This window comes from Sitophilus oryzae, unplaced genomic scaffold (genome assembly GCF_002938485.1).
Source record: "Sitophilus oryzae breed Bouriz unplaced genomic scaffold, Soryzae_2.0 scaffold_576_pilon_pilon, whole genome shotgun sequence".
In the NCBI taxonomy this organism is placed as follows: domain Eukaryota; kingdom Metazoa; phylum Arthropoda; class Insecta; order Coleoptera; family Curculionidae; genus Sitophilus; species Sitophilus oryzae.
Window position 1 is genome coordinate 1,164,878 of NW_022147169.1, and position 18,895 is coordinate 1,183,772.

General features: G+C 32.5%; 2 protein-coding genes across 2 annotated transcripts in view; one reads left to right on the forward strand and one right to left on the reverse strand.

Annotated features, from left to right (window-relative positions):
• Positions 1-18,895, forward strand: part of LOC115887498 (1-phosphatidylinositol 3-phosphate 5-kinase) — a 112,281-nt gene that overhangs the window by 17,853 nt on the left and 75,533 nt on the right. The gene's annotated exons all lie outside the window — the stretch shown is intronic.
• The window catches only part of LOC115887499 (FK506-binding protein 15-like), a 64,722-nt gene continuing 51,563 nt past the window's right edge, over positions 5,737-18,895 (reverse strand). The window contains exons 7-10 of the mRNA XM_030906958.1: positions 14,191-14,351; positions 12,345-12,481; positions 10,333-10,500; positions 5,737-6,125 (exon numbers count right to left, since the gene is read on the reverse strand). Coding sequence (XP_030762818.1) covers positions 5,947-6,125; positions 10,333-10,500; positions 12,345-12,481; positions 14,191-14,351 — 645 coding nt within the window. The 3' untranslated portion in view covers positions 5,737-5,946. The remainder of the gene's footprint in view (positions 6,126-10,332; positions 10,501-12,344; positions 12,482-14,190; positions 14,352-18,895) is intronic.

Here is an 18,895-nt window from a genome sequence, read left to right on the forward strand (position 1 = left end):
AATTTCATCTTTCCATTGGTGATTGACCCATAACAAAACGAAATGACTAGTTTTGACATGACTCAGAAAAATAAAGATAATTATAGCAAACGCAAAAATTTCGACATAGTTATCTAGCATAGAAACCAATAGAAAGATGAACAAGACTAAGTTTTCTCTTAATAATAATTTACTCCTTAAGAATGAATCATTTATATAAAATATGTTCGGCGTTGGAATTCTAAAAATTTAAGTACAAACGAATATTGCTTGTATATGGAGCAATGAAATAAATACTGCATAGACAATCCTACTTAAAACCAAGAGATAGCAAATACAAGAGTTTTTCAGCATCCAGTCCATTGAAGACATTTTAGCATATAACTTAAATATGAAACTGTATGTTTTAGATTAAAGATACTTCAAGATGTACCTCCCTTTTAAAATATTTTTTACTTCCTGGCACCACAAGTGGATGTCGATTTGCTTATTTTAATGGGAACCATCCACAATGTATTGTTAAGATTTTTGGATTTTATCATGAAAGTCTAAACACAGTAATAGAAGAATAGAACATGGCTATATAAATAATACTTGTAGATATAATAATAAATTGATAGAAATAGGTTGTCAACGTCAACGTCAACGGAAGAACGTCAACGGTTTTTATAGACGTATCTGTTGAAAAAACTAAGTGTTCTTAAATAGTTGTATTTAAATATTGTAAATAGTTTTTTCCTTTGTTCTTTGTGTTTTTTTTGCTTCCGACGATGGGAAGAGACATACTTCCCGAAATGTTAAGCATTTTTTGTCCGTTAGGCAATTTTTTTATGAGTAAACCATTGCTGACAAGTCTCTGTTGGATTAACGCCAGCAGTGTTTACAAAAAATAACTAAAATAGTTATTTTTCCTTGTAAGAAAATCTACAAATTAAAATAATTTGTAGATTTTCTTACAATGGCGAAATACTCATATGACTTTTTTGAAAAGAATTTTAGAATTTCATATAGAATCTAAAAAGCATAAACAATATTCTATTTACGGGGCTGCGCCCCTAACATTTTGCGCTGTGTGTATATCATGATACCATGAGTGTATATCATGAATCCATGATTACCTATGGAGCAGTTGCTTGGTATACAAAACTAGAGCAACGTACAGCAAGGTAAAACCTGTGCAAAGTACAGAGAATGGCATGTATCTGCATCACAGGTGCCATGAGAACATGTCCAACAGTAGCAATGAAGGTCGTTCTAGATCTAACACCACTGCATATTGTCGTCGGTAGTTATGCCAATGCGACAATGATAAGAATGGTCATTGACGGAAACAGTACTGGGAGAACTTTCAGGTCAGTGGTTTGGAACACCCTCAAAAAGAAAATTCCACTTCTCCAACTCCCAGTGGATGACATACCAAGAATTTACAACTTTGAGAAACACCTCACTGTAATATTGAGTAATAAAAAGGATTGGAAGGAAGAAACGCGCTTACTCAGCATATAAAAGACCATACCAATGGGCACCTACCCCAGTATCCTGCAGGCAGAAATTTACGCTATCGAAAGATGTGTACAATTTATCTTAGATAGGAACTATCGAAAACAGGAAATTGCCATCCTATCCGACAGTCAAGCAGCACTAAACGCGATCAACTCAGTAACCATCAATTCGAAGTTGGTCAAAGAATGCCTAAAGAAGCTCAACAAATTAGGCAAAGAAAATAAAGTCCTCCTACTCTGGGTGCCTGCTCATCAAGGGATAGAAGGCAATAAAAAAGCAAATGATCTAGCTAGGAAAGGAGCGAACACTCCACTAACTGGACCAGAACCGTTCTGTTTTCCAAACGGGAACCAACTGAAAGCGGAACTCAAGAATCTGGAAGACTCCATCCGTAACTTGGAATGGGTGTCCACGGTCTAAGACACTCAAAAAAGTTCCTTAGAACATACGACTGAGAAAAATCAAAGATTTTTCTTGATTTAAGTAAAAACAATCTTCGGATTGTCACGGGGTTTCTAACAGGACACTGTCTCCTCAAAGAACACCTCCGTAGATTGAAGCTGAAAAACAACGGCGAATGCAGATTCTGTGGGGAAAATGGGGAAACACCAGAACACCTTATCACTGAGTGCGCCGAGACGTGCCATGAACTTTGGTACGACTGATGTCGAGGATGGAGAGCTGGCCTCTGTGGAGCCGTCTCAGATACTGGCTCTTGTTGAAGCCCTGAGACTGTATGATGAGTTATAACTCAAGAAAGGGGAACACACAATAGATCTGTAAGGTCGCGGTGATTAACTCACCTCGTAAACATTCTACATTCTACATATTCTATTTAAAATATGCAAATTGTAACCAATTCCGATTAAACCTGTAGTAATAATTTATAAAGGAAGTACTCTTATAATATTCTTAACCCAAAATATTCAAATTTCAATCTAAATTATATCCAAAAATACCTTTAATAAAACCGTTATAAAAAACACCCTGAATAAAATCAAATCCACAAATATAACACCGATAAGATTTTTTCTATATCTTTGAATTTTCTCTTAGTTTTTTTATATCGTGATTCATTAATCCCATTGGCTAATATCGGCTTTACCTAATTTAAGTTTCCTAAGGGCAAGATTGTCCGACCTTAGAATAATTCAACAGCCACTTAAATTGTTTTTATTTATAGCTAACAAACGTCACCTAAAAACACTTTCAATATAAACCCCTAAATACTAAATTTTGCAATACTCTAGATAATTGATCTCTAAATTAAACCTGTGAATTATTAACAGTGTTTAATTACTTTTAAATTCATTAAGTTTACGTGTCGAATTTTTTACCTACGTTTAAAATTTCAGATATATTTAAATAGATCAGAAACCATAAGATACTAAGTTATAATTTATGACAATTTTAATATAATTTTATATACGAGTTTCAGTCTATCTAACAATCTGCGTTAAAACAAAATACTTAAGTCAAATAAATATATTATTTTTACAAATATCACGACATTTTAAGGATTACCGAAATATTAATAAAGTCTGTACAACCATCGTTCAACGCTACGTCATATACTGTCGTACTCTTTCTCTCACGTGAAACGGGATGAAACAAAATGTAGACGTCATTATGGCATTTCGTAAATCACTGCACATTGTTTCTAAAGGCACACTCTCACGAGTCGTCTACTTGGCAAGTACGCCAATATTTGCGTACTTGGCAAGGATCCCCACCAGTCCCCACTTTGTAAACAAAATCGGCAAGTGTGGCGCTCACACGGCGTGTTCATTTCAACAAGTACGCAAGCACAAACATTGTTTAAATCCTAGGCAAGTGAACAGTATAGTCGCATCGATGGATACCGGTCGTCCCGAAATTGTCGTTGCTAGTGATTCTTTTTCCTTTTTAAGTTCTTTTACTGTACACTGCAATACGATTTCTATGTTCTTTATGTTTGGCCTTCCATATGAAGGGCTCATTTTCGTATAAATCCATAAATTCCAGAATAACATCATTTGAAGCCTACACGGGAAAACCCAGTTTTGTCCATTTTAATTGGAGTGTTTTTAAAGAAATATGTTATTTTCGGTTGAATAATTAGAAAAAGATATATTACTACCAATTCTGAATTATTAATATTGTGAATTATCGCTATATTCTGAAATACCGAAATAAAAATGTCAAAATGCAAAACAAAACAGAGGAAAACCAGGGATATCCAATTAAAGTTGTATAAAACCTAAATTTAAACTATTATTTTTCTGCAGTAGGAAGAAAATTAATATTTAAGTAGGTTTTTATTACAATACATAAATTTATAACATATAATACTAATTGCAAGATGCATGCTTGTCGCCCATGCGGAAGTACATCTCTGGTTTTTGCCATTTACGCTTGGACTACTATGGTTTTTCCTTTGTACGGCAAAATAACCAAGCTGTAATATCTCTGGGACTAAGCGTATTACTGCTTTCTTTTTTCTCGAATGACGTTAACATTTGTCTATAAAGTTGTATCGCTATCTTAATTTCTATGAAAATGTCACATATCTGGTTTTTCTCGTGTAGTCTTCATTTGTCCACTCGATTTATTGCTGTGAGAACGATTTAGCTATGTCGCCAATATTGAAGTTTCTAATGTAAATTTTATATTATATAATCTATTACTGTTTTAACGTTTTAAATTATCCGCAATTAACTCACTACTAAAAACATTACGATCCGGAAATAAACGGGACATACTCTATAACAGTACAATTATTTGCGCAGTCGTTTTTTTGCGCCTCGGCAAGTATAGACAAGGCTGGCAAGTGTACGAATAATTATTGTGATCCTTTGACTCGGGCTATATTTACCGACAGAGAGTGGGGACGCGACGAGTGCAAGGAAACCGTTCTCACGACATGGCGAGTATATTCCAATAACAAATGTTTGTCAAGTACACGAGTCGTGAGAATGCGCCTTAATAACTGTCATTTTACTTTTGGCAATTGACCGTTGCCTGCGCTAATTCAAATCCGTTTGTTACTAAAACTGGTATGTGCGGTTAAAACTATAAAATGCCACAACTAAAATGATTAAAGACAAAACATATCTATTTGGGATAAATAAAGAGATTGATAAAATCGGAACGCACTTACTTACTAATTTCGGAACGCACTTGAAATATTCTAAACGATAAGAACTGATCTCAGACATACCCTAAAACGGATGATGACGCAACATTGAACAATCGCTGTACAGACTATACTATAAATGTACTTTAATATTGACAACATTTGTACCTTACAATAAAATATCATATATAAATAAATATCTTATTACTTCGCTTATCTTAAGTAATTCTTCTTATGTTTAAATAAAAACTGTATATAAGGCAGAAAATCATGGAGTTATAGGAGTTATGGAATTTTATAATAGTATTTACAAGATTAATTAAAACATATAAAACCAATTTAATAATATATTAATTTCGATTAACTTAGCAAATAAATTATTAACCTAAAAATTTGTGTTTGTCAGGATTTTTATTTTCTTGGGCTGTTTTAATTTTATTATTTTACGTTAATACTACATTGGCGCAAGTAATAAACTGAAAATTCAAATGCTTATTATAAATGCCGCTAGATTTTTACTTAAAAAATATAAGTTTTGAAAAAATTGACATATAAATATGATGTAAAAAATGTGTTATACAGTGAACTTTGGTTATTATTTTACAAAATAGTGAAACACATTTGGTTATTCATAAACGTAATAAATAAAAAAATAAATGTAAAAGACTGTTAAAATAAAAGGACAAAAAACTATTTTTATTGAAATTGTAAAGTTTTTAAAACAATGTTTGAACTTAATCTATAGAGTTTATAAATCTACCTATATTTCAACTTTTTTTAACTGACTATTTATTATATACGTTGAAAACTATTTTAAAAAGACTTTTAGACTTCAAAATTAAAAATGAGGGCTTCAATACAATCAGTCTGAATTATATAGGACATATTCTTATGTATAAAATAGTTAAGGAACAGTTATATTGTCAGTATTTGTATAATTTTGCAAAATAATAACCGATGTTCATTAGATGGATACCACAATTTTACTCTAGTTCTTTTTTGGGTCGCGGTAGTAGCCATCATTTCCAACATTGCAAAACGTCAACAAAACATCCCATTTTCTACGTGTTATCATTTAGTTTGATGATAGTCATGATTACTAATGGGTATATTTTATTTCTATTTTTGTTTACCTCCTGTTTTGTACCGGATATGATGACACCACTAATATTAAATAATTTAATAATCTGAGATAAATAATGACGAAAAAAAGTGTATATGTATATGAAAACAAGTCCTGAGAAGTCAGTAAAGAAACAAAATAAAAATAAAAAATGTAAAAACTTGCAATACTATGGTTCTGGATATTGACGGGATTCTACTATCTAATCCTGCAGTTCAGTGAACGTTTATTTGCGAATTTTTCGAATTATTTTCCTAAAAGAAGCCGTCCATTTGGTTCTGGTCAATTTGGCACAGTCGTTCTCGTCCAGCGTGTCCGGCGGGCAAAATTTCTCCTTTGGGGTGGTGGCGTTGCTTTTATATTCCCCGCATATCTCGGAGGAGAATCCAGAATCGCTTCCAAAACCTAAGAAAAAAAAAAGAATTAAATATCAGTTTTATATTATTAAAATAAATATCAAAATAAAACACTAAATCGCCACAATACACCAAAACACTTTTACTTTTACACTGGACTCGCGTTTCGCTAATCATTGTTATGCTAACCATTGTAACCAGTTGTCTCTGTTCATACTATCTTTATATTTATTAATTCTGATGCTTTCATATGCAACTAATTGCCTGTAATTTGAGACTTGTTTAATTAATTTTAAATTATTAACATCTATACAATGTTCTTTGTCAACAATATGTTCAGCAACGCAAGATTTATCCGGTCTACCATATCTTATCTGAGCTAAATGTACTTTAAATCTAGTTAATATTGATCCTCTAGTTTGCCCAACATATTTCTGATTACAATATTTACAAGAAATTTCATAAATACCCGACCTTTCCAGTGGAGGTGTTTAATCCTTTGGATTACCTAATAATTGATGTAATTTATTATTAGCACTATACACACGTTTATAATTGACATTCATAAAAATTCATTTTAGACCACGATAACTCTCTATCAAACGGCATTGAAAAATATTTTGAAGTATCTTTCTCCACCTGAAAAGTCGAATTTTCAGAAATCAAAAACTTATACCTACGTTTTCTAATTATTTTATCAACTAGTGAAGAAGAATATCCACTACACACAGCTACATTCCTAATGTAATCTCTCTTTCTATTTAATATCTTTCGTTGGTAAGTGGAAAACTAAGTAATTTATTAACTAAGAAATTTAAATTCGTCATTTTATGTTCAACACTATGATATGTGTCATTAGGAATATACCTGCGTGAAGTGGTATTTTTTCTATAGATATCAAATTCCAGGCAATTATTAGTATTTCTAATAACTAAGACATCTAGAAATGGTAATCTGTCGTTGTTCTCAATTTCATGTGTAAATTTAATGGAAGGAAAACGATTATTTAACTTAGAAATAAAATTATCTATGGTGTCTGAATGTGTGTCAAAAACAGCAAAAATATCATTCTCACATCTAAACCATACTCTTGGAAAATACTCAAACTGATTCTTAGTTTCCACTTCAAACCTGCTCGTGAATAAATTAGCCAAAAAATGGAGACAATGGATTACCAATTGCTGTGAAGGATAAAACACTTCCACTGGAAAGGTCGGGTATTTATGAAATTTCTTGTAAAGATTGTAATCAGAAATATGTTGGGCAAACTTGAAGATCAATATTAACCAGATATAAAGAACATTTAGCTCAGATAAGATACGGTAGACCGGATAAATCTTGCGTTGCTGAACATATTGTTGATAAAGAACATTGAATAGATCTTAATATTATTTAACATGAATTAAACAAGTCTCAAATTACAGGCAATTAGATGAGACAACGGTCCCATTCCTTCAAGTTCTTTGTTCCTACTACTCTAGTGGCGGGAGTCTAACTGTTATGCTCGGTGGGCTCTGACTCGGTTGGCTAGATCTTGCCACGCCCACTCGGTACCCACTGAGCGAGTATTAAACGCTCAAATTGTACTTTTAGATTAGTCTTGATCATCCAGTGTAAAAGTAAAAGTGTTTTGGTGTATTGTGGTGATTTAGTGTTTTATTTTGCTGTTTAGCACCAAAGGTTCCAAACCCCCAACTGTAAAATAAATATTTTCAAACTACTTATAGTTTTTAAGGTTAACTCCTTAGGGTTATATTAGTTTTTAACAGGGTTTTTGTGTTTTATAATGTATTTTTATCCAATTTTTTTTAACCAAAGTAATGTTTTTTTAAGAAATACAACCGCAAAACGGTATAAAAATACTTACCATAAGGATACAGCCATTCTTTTTTAATTTTCATTCTATTGTTATAATTAAATAAATATTTTTTAAAGTCATTTTCCCACAATATATTACTACATTATTATTCAAACCATTATTCACAGTAACTTTATACAGTGTTGCAAAGAATGCAGAAGAAACATGATACCAAGAACTGTATCAATAAAATCTCGAATATTTATGGCTTCGCCTTTCCCTTAAATACCAACTTATCCATGGAATTATAAGAGTAAGCCTGCATAACAAAATTAGAACAGTAATATGGTTAATTTATAGAACACTTATTATTATTGCCAAAATCTAAATTTCATAAACGGTTAAAAAAATAATTGCTTAACTAAATAAACGGAAACAAATATTGGTTGATTTGGAACCAGTTGTTAAAAAGATTAATAATTTATGAAGTTCTTTTAGAAAAAAACTAAAGAAAGTCTTAAAAAATAAAAATTTACTTAAACTGCGCAAACTGCACAGTACTACTGGGTAAATGAATTTGTAGATACAGTATGACTTTTTTTGAAATTTTAGTTTCGGAGATATATAAATTTAATCGGACCTTTTAAAAAAATAATTTTTATTAAGAAACTACTTGAGACAGTTTACCAAAAATGTTTTTATACCTACTAGTTCAGTCATTGGGGATCAAAAAGGGGCCCGCTTGGAAAAAAGTCCGGAAGTTTTGAAACTTCGCAGGTTTATAGGTTTTGGGGTCCCTAACTAAAATCTATAAAATTCACATTTTGCAGACTTGCCGCCGGCGCCGCCATCTTGCCAATATGGCGCCCAAAATCGGTATTTTGTAAATATCTCGAAAACTATGCGTTTTTCGTAAAAATTTGAAGAGAGCAAAATTAAAGAAAATAAAATTTCCTAAAAAAAGGTTCTATGAAAATTTTCGCCAAGTCAACCGTTTAGGCACAAAATCGCTCGAAATTTTACAATTTTGAGTAAAGTATGATATATATGTATAGTCGATTTTCCAAAATCAAATGTCGATTAGGGTTCACTAAAACTAGTTTTAGTTTAGTTTCTTCAAGTTTGTGGCGTATCATTAATTCGCTCATTAATTTATGAACAATTAATTGTCGTGCTGGACAGCATTCATTGCGAACTTACCACCAAGTTCAGCATTGGTCTGGTTGTACCAAAGATGCCGAAGAATGGGATTGGAAGAAAATAAAAACAGGCATTACTCCAGTCACAACGTTGACAGATCTAGCTCCAAAATCCCTATTGGCATTTTTATCCTGTAAATACAAAACCAACAACTGTGGGAAAGCCTGCGGATGCAGAAAAACAGGATTAAAATGTTCTATAAATTGTGCATACTGCAATGGGAAATCCTGTGACAACGTCATTGAAGTGTCACTCGACGAATCCGATGAAGAGAAGTTTGACTTGCCTGTAGATATCCCTCTGGCGGCTGAAGATGAAGACTTGGACGAATTGAGAGACCACCCTGATGAGCCCAGCACAGCAGACACGATCGACTTTGACATCAATGAGCCAGGTCCGTCGGGCTTGTGCAGATAAGTTAAAGTTTTTAATTTACGTAATGGAGTAGGCCTTCGGGGAGACCACGTTAAAATAAACGCGTCATGTACTTTACCTCTTGGGTGGTGTGGAAACAAGTACACATTTTCAATAATTAAAATTAATTATTCATAAATTAATGAGCGAATTAATGATAAGCCACTGTTTCATGACAAAATTGAAGAAACTAAACTAAAACTAGTTTTAGTGAACCCTAATCGGCATTTGGTTTCGGAAAATCGACTATACATATATATCATACTTTACGCAAAATTGTAAAATTTCCAGGGATTTTGTGCCTAAACGGTTGACGTTAGCGAAAATTTTCATAGAACCTTTTTTCATTGGAAATTTTACTCTCTTTAATTTTGCTCTCCTTAAATTTTTGCGGAAACGCATAGTTTTCGAGATATTTACAAAATACCGATTTTGGGCCCCATCTTGGCAAGATGGAGGCGCCGGCGCGGCCGGCGGCAAGTCTGGAAATGTGCATTTTATGGATTTTAGTTAGGGACTTTTTTCCAAGCAAAAATCCCCAATGACTGAACTATACTACTAGGTAAATGAATTTGTAGATATAGTGTGACTTTTTTGAAACTAGTTTCGGAGATATAAATTTAATCAGACCTTTAAAAAAATTATTAAGAAACTACTTGAGACAGTTTACCAAAAATGTTTTTATATCTACTACTGGGTAAATGAATTTGTAGATATAGTATGACTTTTTTTGAAACTTTACTTTCGGAAATATAAATTTAATCGGACCTTTTCCGAGTGTTAAAGAACTGAGCATCTGTGGGGGCTCTAAAAAATAAATTTTCAAATCGTTGTAAAAATATACCTCTAAAACTATTACTGTTCCTATTCCCTTGGCTCATCTCATCCAGCGGGTCGTCCTTGTCCCTCAAATATCCCGAGGATGAGTCCGAAACGTCGTCCATGTACGATATGGCGAGTTCGGCAAAAGGTACGCTTAAAGAAGAGCATTCGCTTTGACCACAACCTGAACCTGTCAAAGAACGATAATATATTATATAAGTTAAGTTTATATACACATAGAAATTCAAAAATTTCATTGCCTTGTTTTATTGTGAAATCTTTTTTGGAGAAATCCAATTTTTTGTAAGTTTGCTTGTCAGTGTTTATCATTTTAAATCAACGCATATTTGTAGTAAAAGAAATTGGCGCCGGGAGGCACGTATAGCCGCCCATACTAAAATATGTTAATAAAAAGTTGGTAGGCAGTTCTTTTAGTTTCAATTATCTCAAAAACTGCGACTTTGACTGATTTTGATGTTATTACAAATTTTGTTTCAAATATTATTCCTAATCTTAAATTGAAAACCGCGTTTCGCTAGCTACTGTAATTTTGGAGTTACGATTTTTTAAAATTTTTAACTCCCTCCCATACCCCCTTACCAACCCCCCACCCCCACCAAAAACTAATTGCCCGATTCTCGGGTGCCAGAGTATTTTGTGCCAAATTTGGTTAAAATCGGTTTAGCGGTTTTTGAGTTATCGTGTTACAGACAGACGGACAGACAGACAGACACCATGAAAATATTTTGGTATTAGGTCATTTATGACCCAAATAACTCATTTTGAGTGAAATTAAAAAAACTTTTTTTTTTGCCGATTTTAATAGCCTACCATACCTGTTGGTATGGTCGGCTAAAAATGTGTGTGCACTATGTGCGCATATTTGAAGTGAATCTTCTTACTTCCGTCTGTCTGTCTGTCCATCTGAGGACTCTATTCGGCTACCTCTATCCACGTGCCTAGTTTGGTTCCAATCGACCCAAGCCCTCAGACGTAAATAGTTAATTCTATCATCCGGCCGGAAAGCCCTGGCAGCTAACCAAAATACTACGACTATGTAGTCTGTGTTTTTTTTGTTATTTTGTTCATTATTCATTATTTATAGTGATTTACAGTAATTTTATTAAATTATACGACTATTCTCGTTGATTATTGGTTTGAAATAAATATGACAGTGTCCTCCAATGAAAATGCGAGTTACTAACTCTAATAATTCTAATTCTGAGCTAGCCAATGAGCTAGGTGCTTTACCTAAACCTTTATTCAGAAGCCACAAACCTATCAATGAAAATGTCCATGAAAATTTACTTCCTAGCACACAGCCAGGGGATACTGGTACACAGGTACTGAATCAAGTTTATTATAGTAATTTTCTTAGCCGTGTATGGCACAGATCGTCACCCAGAGCGAGTCAAATTGTGTTACAAAGGGGCAGATCTATCCCGAATGGGGTAACTGTGGCGACACTGCCGTTACCACTTTTCCTGACGCTAGCTCGTGTGGCATGGCTTTGAATTTTTACTCCCAACGTGCGTAAAGAAGTTTCACTTCAAAAATTACTGCAAAAGTAAAACCCATATAGCCTATTATTCGTATGGCTACGCCAATCGAATTTTATGATTAAGAGTATGAAAATGAATCGGTCATGTCATAAGTGAGACTGATCGTGCAAGAATAGTGGCTCTGGTCGAAGGTCATTCTCAAAGGTTCTTTGGTAATAGAATTAGTGAATCATTATCTCCAGACCAATTCTTGCGTATTATAAGTATTAGTGTCTACATTGAGAACACAAATAAATATTTGCTAAAGGTTTAGTGTGCAGTCGACCAATAAGAAAGTATAGAGTATAGAGACTAAATCCTGAGCACAGAGTTCGCCCGCCGCAATGAGTACAAAACGTAGACGAGACTATATTATAGAATATGTTTTGTGAATGATAGCCATCGAATATGTGTAATAGTGTACTCAGTAAATTACATTACAACAGACATTTTTAATATTTCTTAAGTATGGATTAAAAGTATACAATATTACCTGAAGGGGTTTCTTCCACGGGACAAAACCATTCCGAGAGGCTTTCCCCCTCACCACTGTTTATAGGGGATCGTGGAGGTTTGATCATGTTTCGCATTTCTAAAAATGGCGTCTGCAAACATCCAAATAGTTTGCGCCTGAAGATAAATACAGAAATTAAAACAGGTAAATAAAAATATTTAATTTTTATATTAAAAATATTTTCACTGTGAAATATTTATTGCTTTGGTATGTGATTTTAATGGAATAATATAGACATTAAGCTCAATATATTGTTAAGATGGTGGTGACATCTGTCGGAGAAGTGAATAACCGCAACCTGTATTGCTGGTTGAGGACTGAGGACATTGTTGAAGCGCCATCTCTTAACCAAGTAGAAAAGTAATTTCGAATTAGGCGGCAGAATTTACTAGTAGGGGACAGAATGCTACCGATAATTTTAGAAGGTTCCAGAAACAGTAGGTAGACTATATAAAAGCACGCGATCGGCAGTTGCGCCAGTGTTTGAAGTTTGAAAAATACGGTTAAATTGTGAATCGTTGACAATTTACCAAAGGATTTTATAAATAGTTAATTGTGTGTTGTAATCAGTATAAATTGTGTGTGTATATAGTGAGAAAATAAATTTATTAAGTATTTTATCGTGAGTTTAAATTAGTGAACCCACGGAATCCGTAACAATATTATTTTTCGATTTATAAAATTTTCCATAGTTCACTTTCATAGTACTAAAAGATCGAAAATAATAAACGGCGGGTATGACAATAGATGTCATTTACTTAGCCAGTACTCTATTTTTTAATGGCGCTTACTGCCAGTTGCCCTAAAGAAGGTTGTAATTTATTTGTATACATATTCAGTAAAAATTATTTTTAAATGGTGTAATTTAAAATTAGATAAAAATATGTTTTTATTGTTATTTTATTTTTTTATGTTATGGATATAGATTTGTGTGTCTGGAAACGTTCTATCCTTTCTTAAACTTTCTATAATTATTGCATAGATAAATGCAACAAGTTTAGATTGGAAAGCCTGTAAAAATTTTAGGTCGCGAAATTATTTTGAGTCGCAACCGTTATACGCGATCTGGCGCTGTTATAGCGGTCGCTAAGAACAACGGCAAACAAAAACCGAAATAATTTTCTCTTGTCAAAGTCAGAATCTTCAAAAATCATAATAATCTTTCAAAATCTCAACCGCTCTCATTAAAGAAATTCCGAAAAGTGTTTATAGCGTTCATTTTCAAAGCAATTATTTATCTATTTAGCTATCTTGTGAGTTTAATTCAAGTTATATTTACTCCAACCGGTGATAATTGTGAAAAAGTGGCATTAAAAACTTAAAAAGATGTGCTGTGAACTGTGAACTACAAAAACCATCGTGGATCGTGGCATAACGTCGGTTTCCAATGTTTCATAGGTATTTAATACATGCGTCCTTATATAAAATAAAGTTTCTTGTATGCAACACACTGTATTTTATTTATAAAATTAAACGAAAATAATAATAAATTTGAATAAACAATATTTGGCGATATAATTCCGGAAAAAGCCGAACCGCTCCGAAATGTTCAAAAGTTTTGGGTCGCGACCGTTGCAAGAATAGCGCCAAATAGTGTTTACATTGTCCTTATGGGCATTTTCCAATCTAAACTTGTTTCATTTATCTATGAATTATTGTCAATTTTTGACACGCTTTATGTCAGTTTTTAGTAAATGACGTCCAGAGATTGACTTGTTCAAACCAAACCAAACCAAACCAAAATTATTGATGAATGTTTGCCTTTCCCCAGCTGTCTTTGACGCCGTTTTTTTAATAAAATTAGAAAATAAAATTTCATGCTTACTCGTATCTGTGATGACTGGGCGATATCCTCTTGTACGATGATTTCGCGTAAGCACATACAGAACATTTCTTCTGTTTACAGTTCGCAAGATGTTCCACAGCCTTTTGAAACTGGGACGCCAAAGAGGAACTATAGTATTCCACTGGTTTAACACCGGCCACCTGAAAAAAATAATATAAAAATGTAAAATCTAGATATTTATACAGAATGTTAATTCAGGTTATTTAAAACCTTAGGCTGAGCGAACACAAGAAGAACCAAACAGTTTTAGTCAAAAACATTCTTCACTGTGACTGTTTTCATATTATGGTGCCCATTAAATAGTCATTAAATGGACTAAAAATTCATTCAGAACATCGAAATTAGTGAAATAAATTAGTGGTCTCATATAGTTTAGAAGTTTGTTCCTCTAATTTCAATGTCAGCATTCAGAACGTCAAAATTAGTGGTAGTAATTTTCAATTAGTAAGCTTCATTCAGGACCTAGCAATTAGTGAAATAAATTAGTGGTTTCAAATAGCTTAGAAGTTTGTTCCTCTAATTTCAATGCAAGCATTTAGAACGTCAAAATTAGTGGTAGTAATTTTCAATTAGTAAGCTTCAAGCTTCATTCAGGACCTAGCAATTAGTGAAATAAATTAGTGGTTTCAAATAGCTTAGAAGTTTGTTCCTCTAATTTCAATGTAAGCATTTAGAACGTTAAAATTAGTGGTAGTCATTTTCAATTAGTAAGTTTCAAGCTTCATTCAGAACCTAGCAATTAGTGAAATAAATTAGTGGTTTCAAGTAGCTTAGAAGTTTGTTCCTCTAATTTCAATGTAAGCATTTAGAACGTCAAAATTAGTGGTAGTAATTTTCAATTAGTAAGCTTCAAGCTTCATTCAGAACCTCGCAATTAGTGAAATAAATTAGTGGTTTCAAATAGCTTAGAAGTTTGTTTCTCTAATTTCAATGTAAGCATTCAGAACGGCAAAATTAGTGGTAGTTATTTTCAATTGGTAAGCTTCAAGCTTCATTTAGAACCTAGCAATTAGTAGAATAAATTAGTGGTATCAATTAGCGTGGAAGTTTGTTCCTTTAATTTCAATGTACACGTTCTCTTCGAAATATGTATAATGTTTTTATAACAGACAAAAACGATTTTAACTAAAATAGTTTTGCTCTTTGTTTGTGTAATATTCCTCAATGGTTTCTGTAATATTCCTCAAATATAAAAAATTATAACTAAGTGAGAATGTTACAGTAATATATTCTATAGAACTCTTATTAACCTGATGATGAAGCGATAAGCCTGAAACTACCTGCTAGAAGTCTGTAAATTTTTCTGGTTCGTCTTAATATAAAAATAGTTGTGAATTAATGTTCTTTAAAATTACTAGAACAGTGCATTTGCCCAAGTGCACAGTCACGTTTCCATGACGACTAAATAAATAATAAAAATATATTATGCGCAGGGTTAACCCGTTATTTGTGGAATAACGATCTAAAAACAACCGTGACAGAATGAATATAAATGAGAAGAATCATTAATATGATGAGAGCGTCTTATGAAAACAAGGTTTCCTCATGTTAACACAATATATTGTGCCAGAATCGTGTTCCTATTACAAATAATTGTTGACCATGCCGATACTGCATGTTTATTGCTAAGACATCGTGAAAGAAGGTTCATTAGCAACAATACTGTATTTTTCAATATTTTAAAGACTGGTTTTTATTGATATAAATTATTAAACACTGGATATATTTCATATACCATTGTCGTCATTTCCTGTTTCACCGGAAATTGAAAAAACTTTTGATTTTTAAATGGCACCCCCGGTATTTTTTTACTTTATTCCATAGAAAATAGCACTCTGAATAGAATGATATATCATATATACTTTGTTTTTTTTCTCAGGTAAGATTTCGACAGACGATGACAGAAGAAAAGCAGATGACGTCCCATACCAATCTATTTATTTTACTAAAAAAAGTTTCTAATAATTTTTAAGTTAACTATGGATGGGTTTAAATATAAATTCGGCATGCGTCGTCACTTGTTGCTTTTAATCAGTTTTATTGGTTTATTTCAAAAATGACAGATCGTATTTCAATTTTATTGGTTTGACGGAACGATGAACGACAAACGGACCCCGATGCGTATGAACGCGCCTTTAGATTTTTGACGTTTGTCAAAGTCTTGCCAAATTATAGGTTATAATTTTGTGACAACTTTTGTCAAATACCCTGCGTTTTGGAAGATGATGCATTTTGATTCGTGTTATTACGTATGTTTTGTGTCTTTTGAAGTCAAGTGGAGGAACAATCGTGTGAAAATTAACTGTAGAAGCCAGAGCACAGTTTATGGTTAATACTCGCTGCCCAGGCAGAAAGTCTTATACAGATACACCAATAAAGTTACTATCAATAAAGTTCGTATACCATCTCGTCGTAGATAAGTGCATCTCGAATATGGTAGAAGGACCATACTCTAAACCCATACTAAAAACTGGAGTAGCTGTAAAATATCGACATCACTCGATAGGTAAATAATGGATTTTAGAACTGCAGAAAAATAATGTCAAAAGGTACTGGTTTAAAAAAATTAAGATTAAAGTTAATTAATCAACCTGTGAGGTATAAAATTTGGTTTTATTATTAATAAAATAGTTTGTTTTATTTATGTTGTTTTATTTATTCCTGCGGAATATTACAAATTTGTATTTGTACATAAGTTATATTGATAAATATAATCATAAATGCGGGAAGTTTCATAAAGCTTGAAAGTAAGAAATACTTCTTTTTTATATTTTTTGGTATGTGGTGTCTTGTTTTTGTTTGTTTTGTATTAACACATACCGTTTTTTATTAAATAAAATAACTCGATTACATTTTTTCAGTTTTATACAGTTTTTTCACAATATTTTGAAGTTACTTGTCAGTCAAATTTTAAATACATATATTAAGTTCCTGCTATGCGTTCCAGTTGTACCAACTTATTTCTTTGTAAAATAAAATAAACTACTTTGAAATTAAAATGACAGACACATCTATCACTGTCAAGGATCTCCTCGTTGGACAGACTATATCAACTTTTGACATTTTCGCATATGGTTTATTTGAAATTATAACTTGCGGTTCGTAAAGAAGATTTGACTCAAAATAGCAAGTGTGTGGGATCAAATTTTTCGTAAAAAAATGCTTTTTCCAAATATGCTAATGAATAAACTTGTTCCATTTGAAAAAATTGAGATATGATTAAAAATGCGATTTGAGCATTTTCTAACTGCCCAGGACAAGACACTAAAACATTAGACGATCCAATTTATTTTTCCAAGGCTCCTTGAATAAGAATTAATGTTTTTAACATAGCCATGGCACTCTAGATTGAAATTTAAAATGCAATTTTTTATTAAGAGAGAATGTCAAAAGTTGACATATGACATATTATATGTCATTCTATTCAGAGTACTATTTTCTATCGAATAAAGTAAAGAAATACCGAGGGTGCCATTTAAGAATCAAGTTGTAGTCATTTCCGGTGAAACAGGAAGTGACCAAAATAATTGAATACGTCAATCAACCCGTCCACCAAGTCTCGTTATTTTATCTGAAAAAATAAAAAAGTTATAGGGGGTGAGCCACTTTTGAGACGCACCCGGTATATGTAATTAAAAAATTACACCAGTCAAACAGCCGTTAGTCAAAGGCTATATATAAAACTGAATAAATTACAGAAGTGATTTCATAAGATGATTTGATGGAAATATAGCATGAAACCGGTTCCTATACTTCGCAAAAGTAAAAATAAAAAGTTTAATGTATATTGACTAATACAAACAGAAAAATTACGAAATTTTAAAATCAAATAAAAACCGCACCCCCAGCAAATATCGAAAAATCTAAATTTATTACGTTATGAAATGAAAAATTCACCTTGTTTACTTTGCGTTTTTTTTCTGCTATTCTAAAAATACGATACCTTGACCAGATCGTCTATTATGGATTCAATGAAACGGAAACACAGGTGTTCTGTACTTTTATTTTAATGCAGGTCTGAATCTCGTTTCATCTAAATTAGAATAAGAACTGTTAATTGAGTAGTAAAAACAGCATTTCCTTGTGATACTTTATAAATAAATATAAATACCTACTTCATTAACAGGTCCCTTGCAAATTAAAGACACAAAATGGAAATATATGTAAAATAAACTAGACGTGCGTACGATCCGATCTAAAATGAAATATATTCAGCTTGTCTCGTTAAAGTTAATTTTTTTATTATACAGTATGTCCCCGAATTGTCTTTACAAGAGGAAAAACTTTTTTATTATTGGCGTTTTGAGAAAAATGTATTCTTCATAAAAAATTTGCTTGTTCTAAAATGGTTAATCCCGTTTATACTTTTCCAAATTTTAATATTCTTCTTTAACATTTTAAAACAGCAAAAAATATGACGTCAATCAAATTTAAATTCTATCAACAACAATCTATAAAAGAATGAAAACGAAATTATATTACCATAGAAGAGCGTTTTGAATAATCCGAATAGACTGATACCTGGAAAATCTACAATCGCAAGGAATATCCAGAGATTTGAGACCAAAGGTACCCTAATAAATAACTGCAGATGTGAAGCAAGGCAGGAACAAAGAGAAGATGCAAGAAATGATACCGACATGGAAGTTTTGTTGTGCGTGGAAGAGAACGATAGAAAGATAAG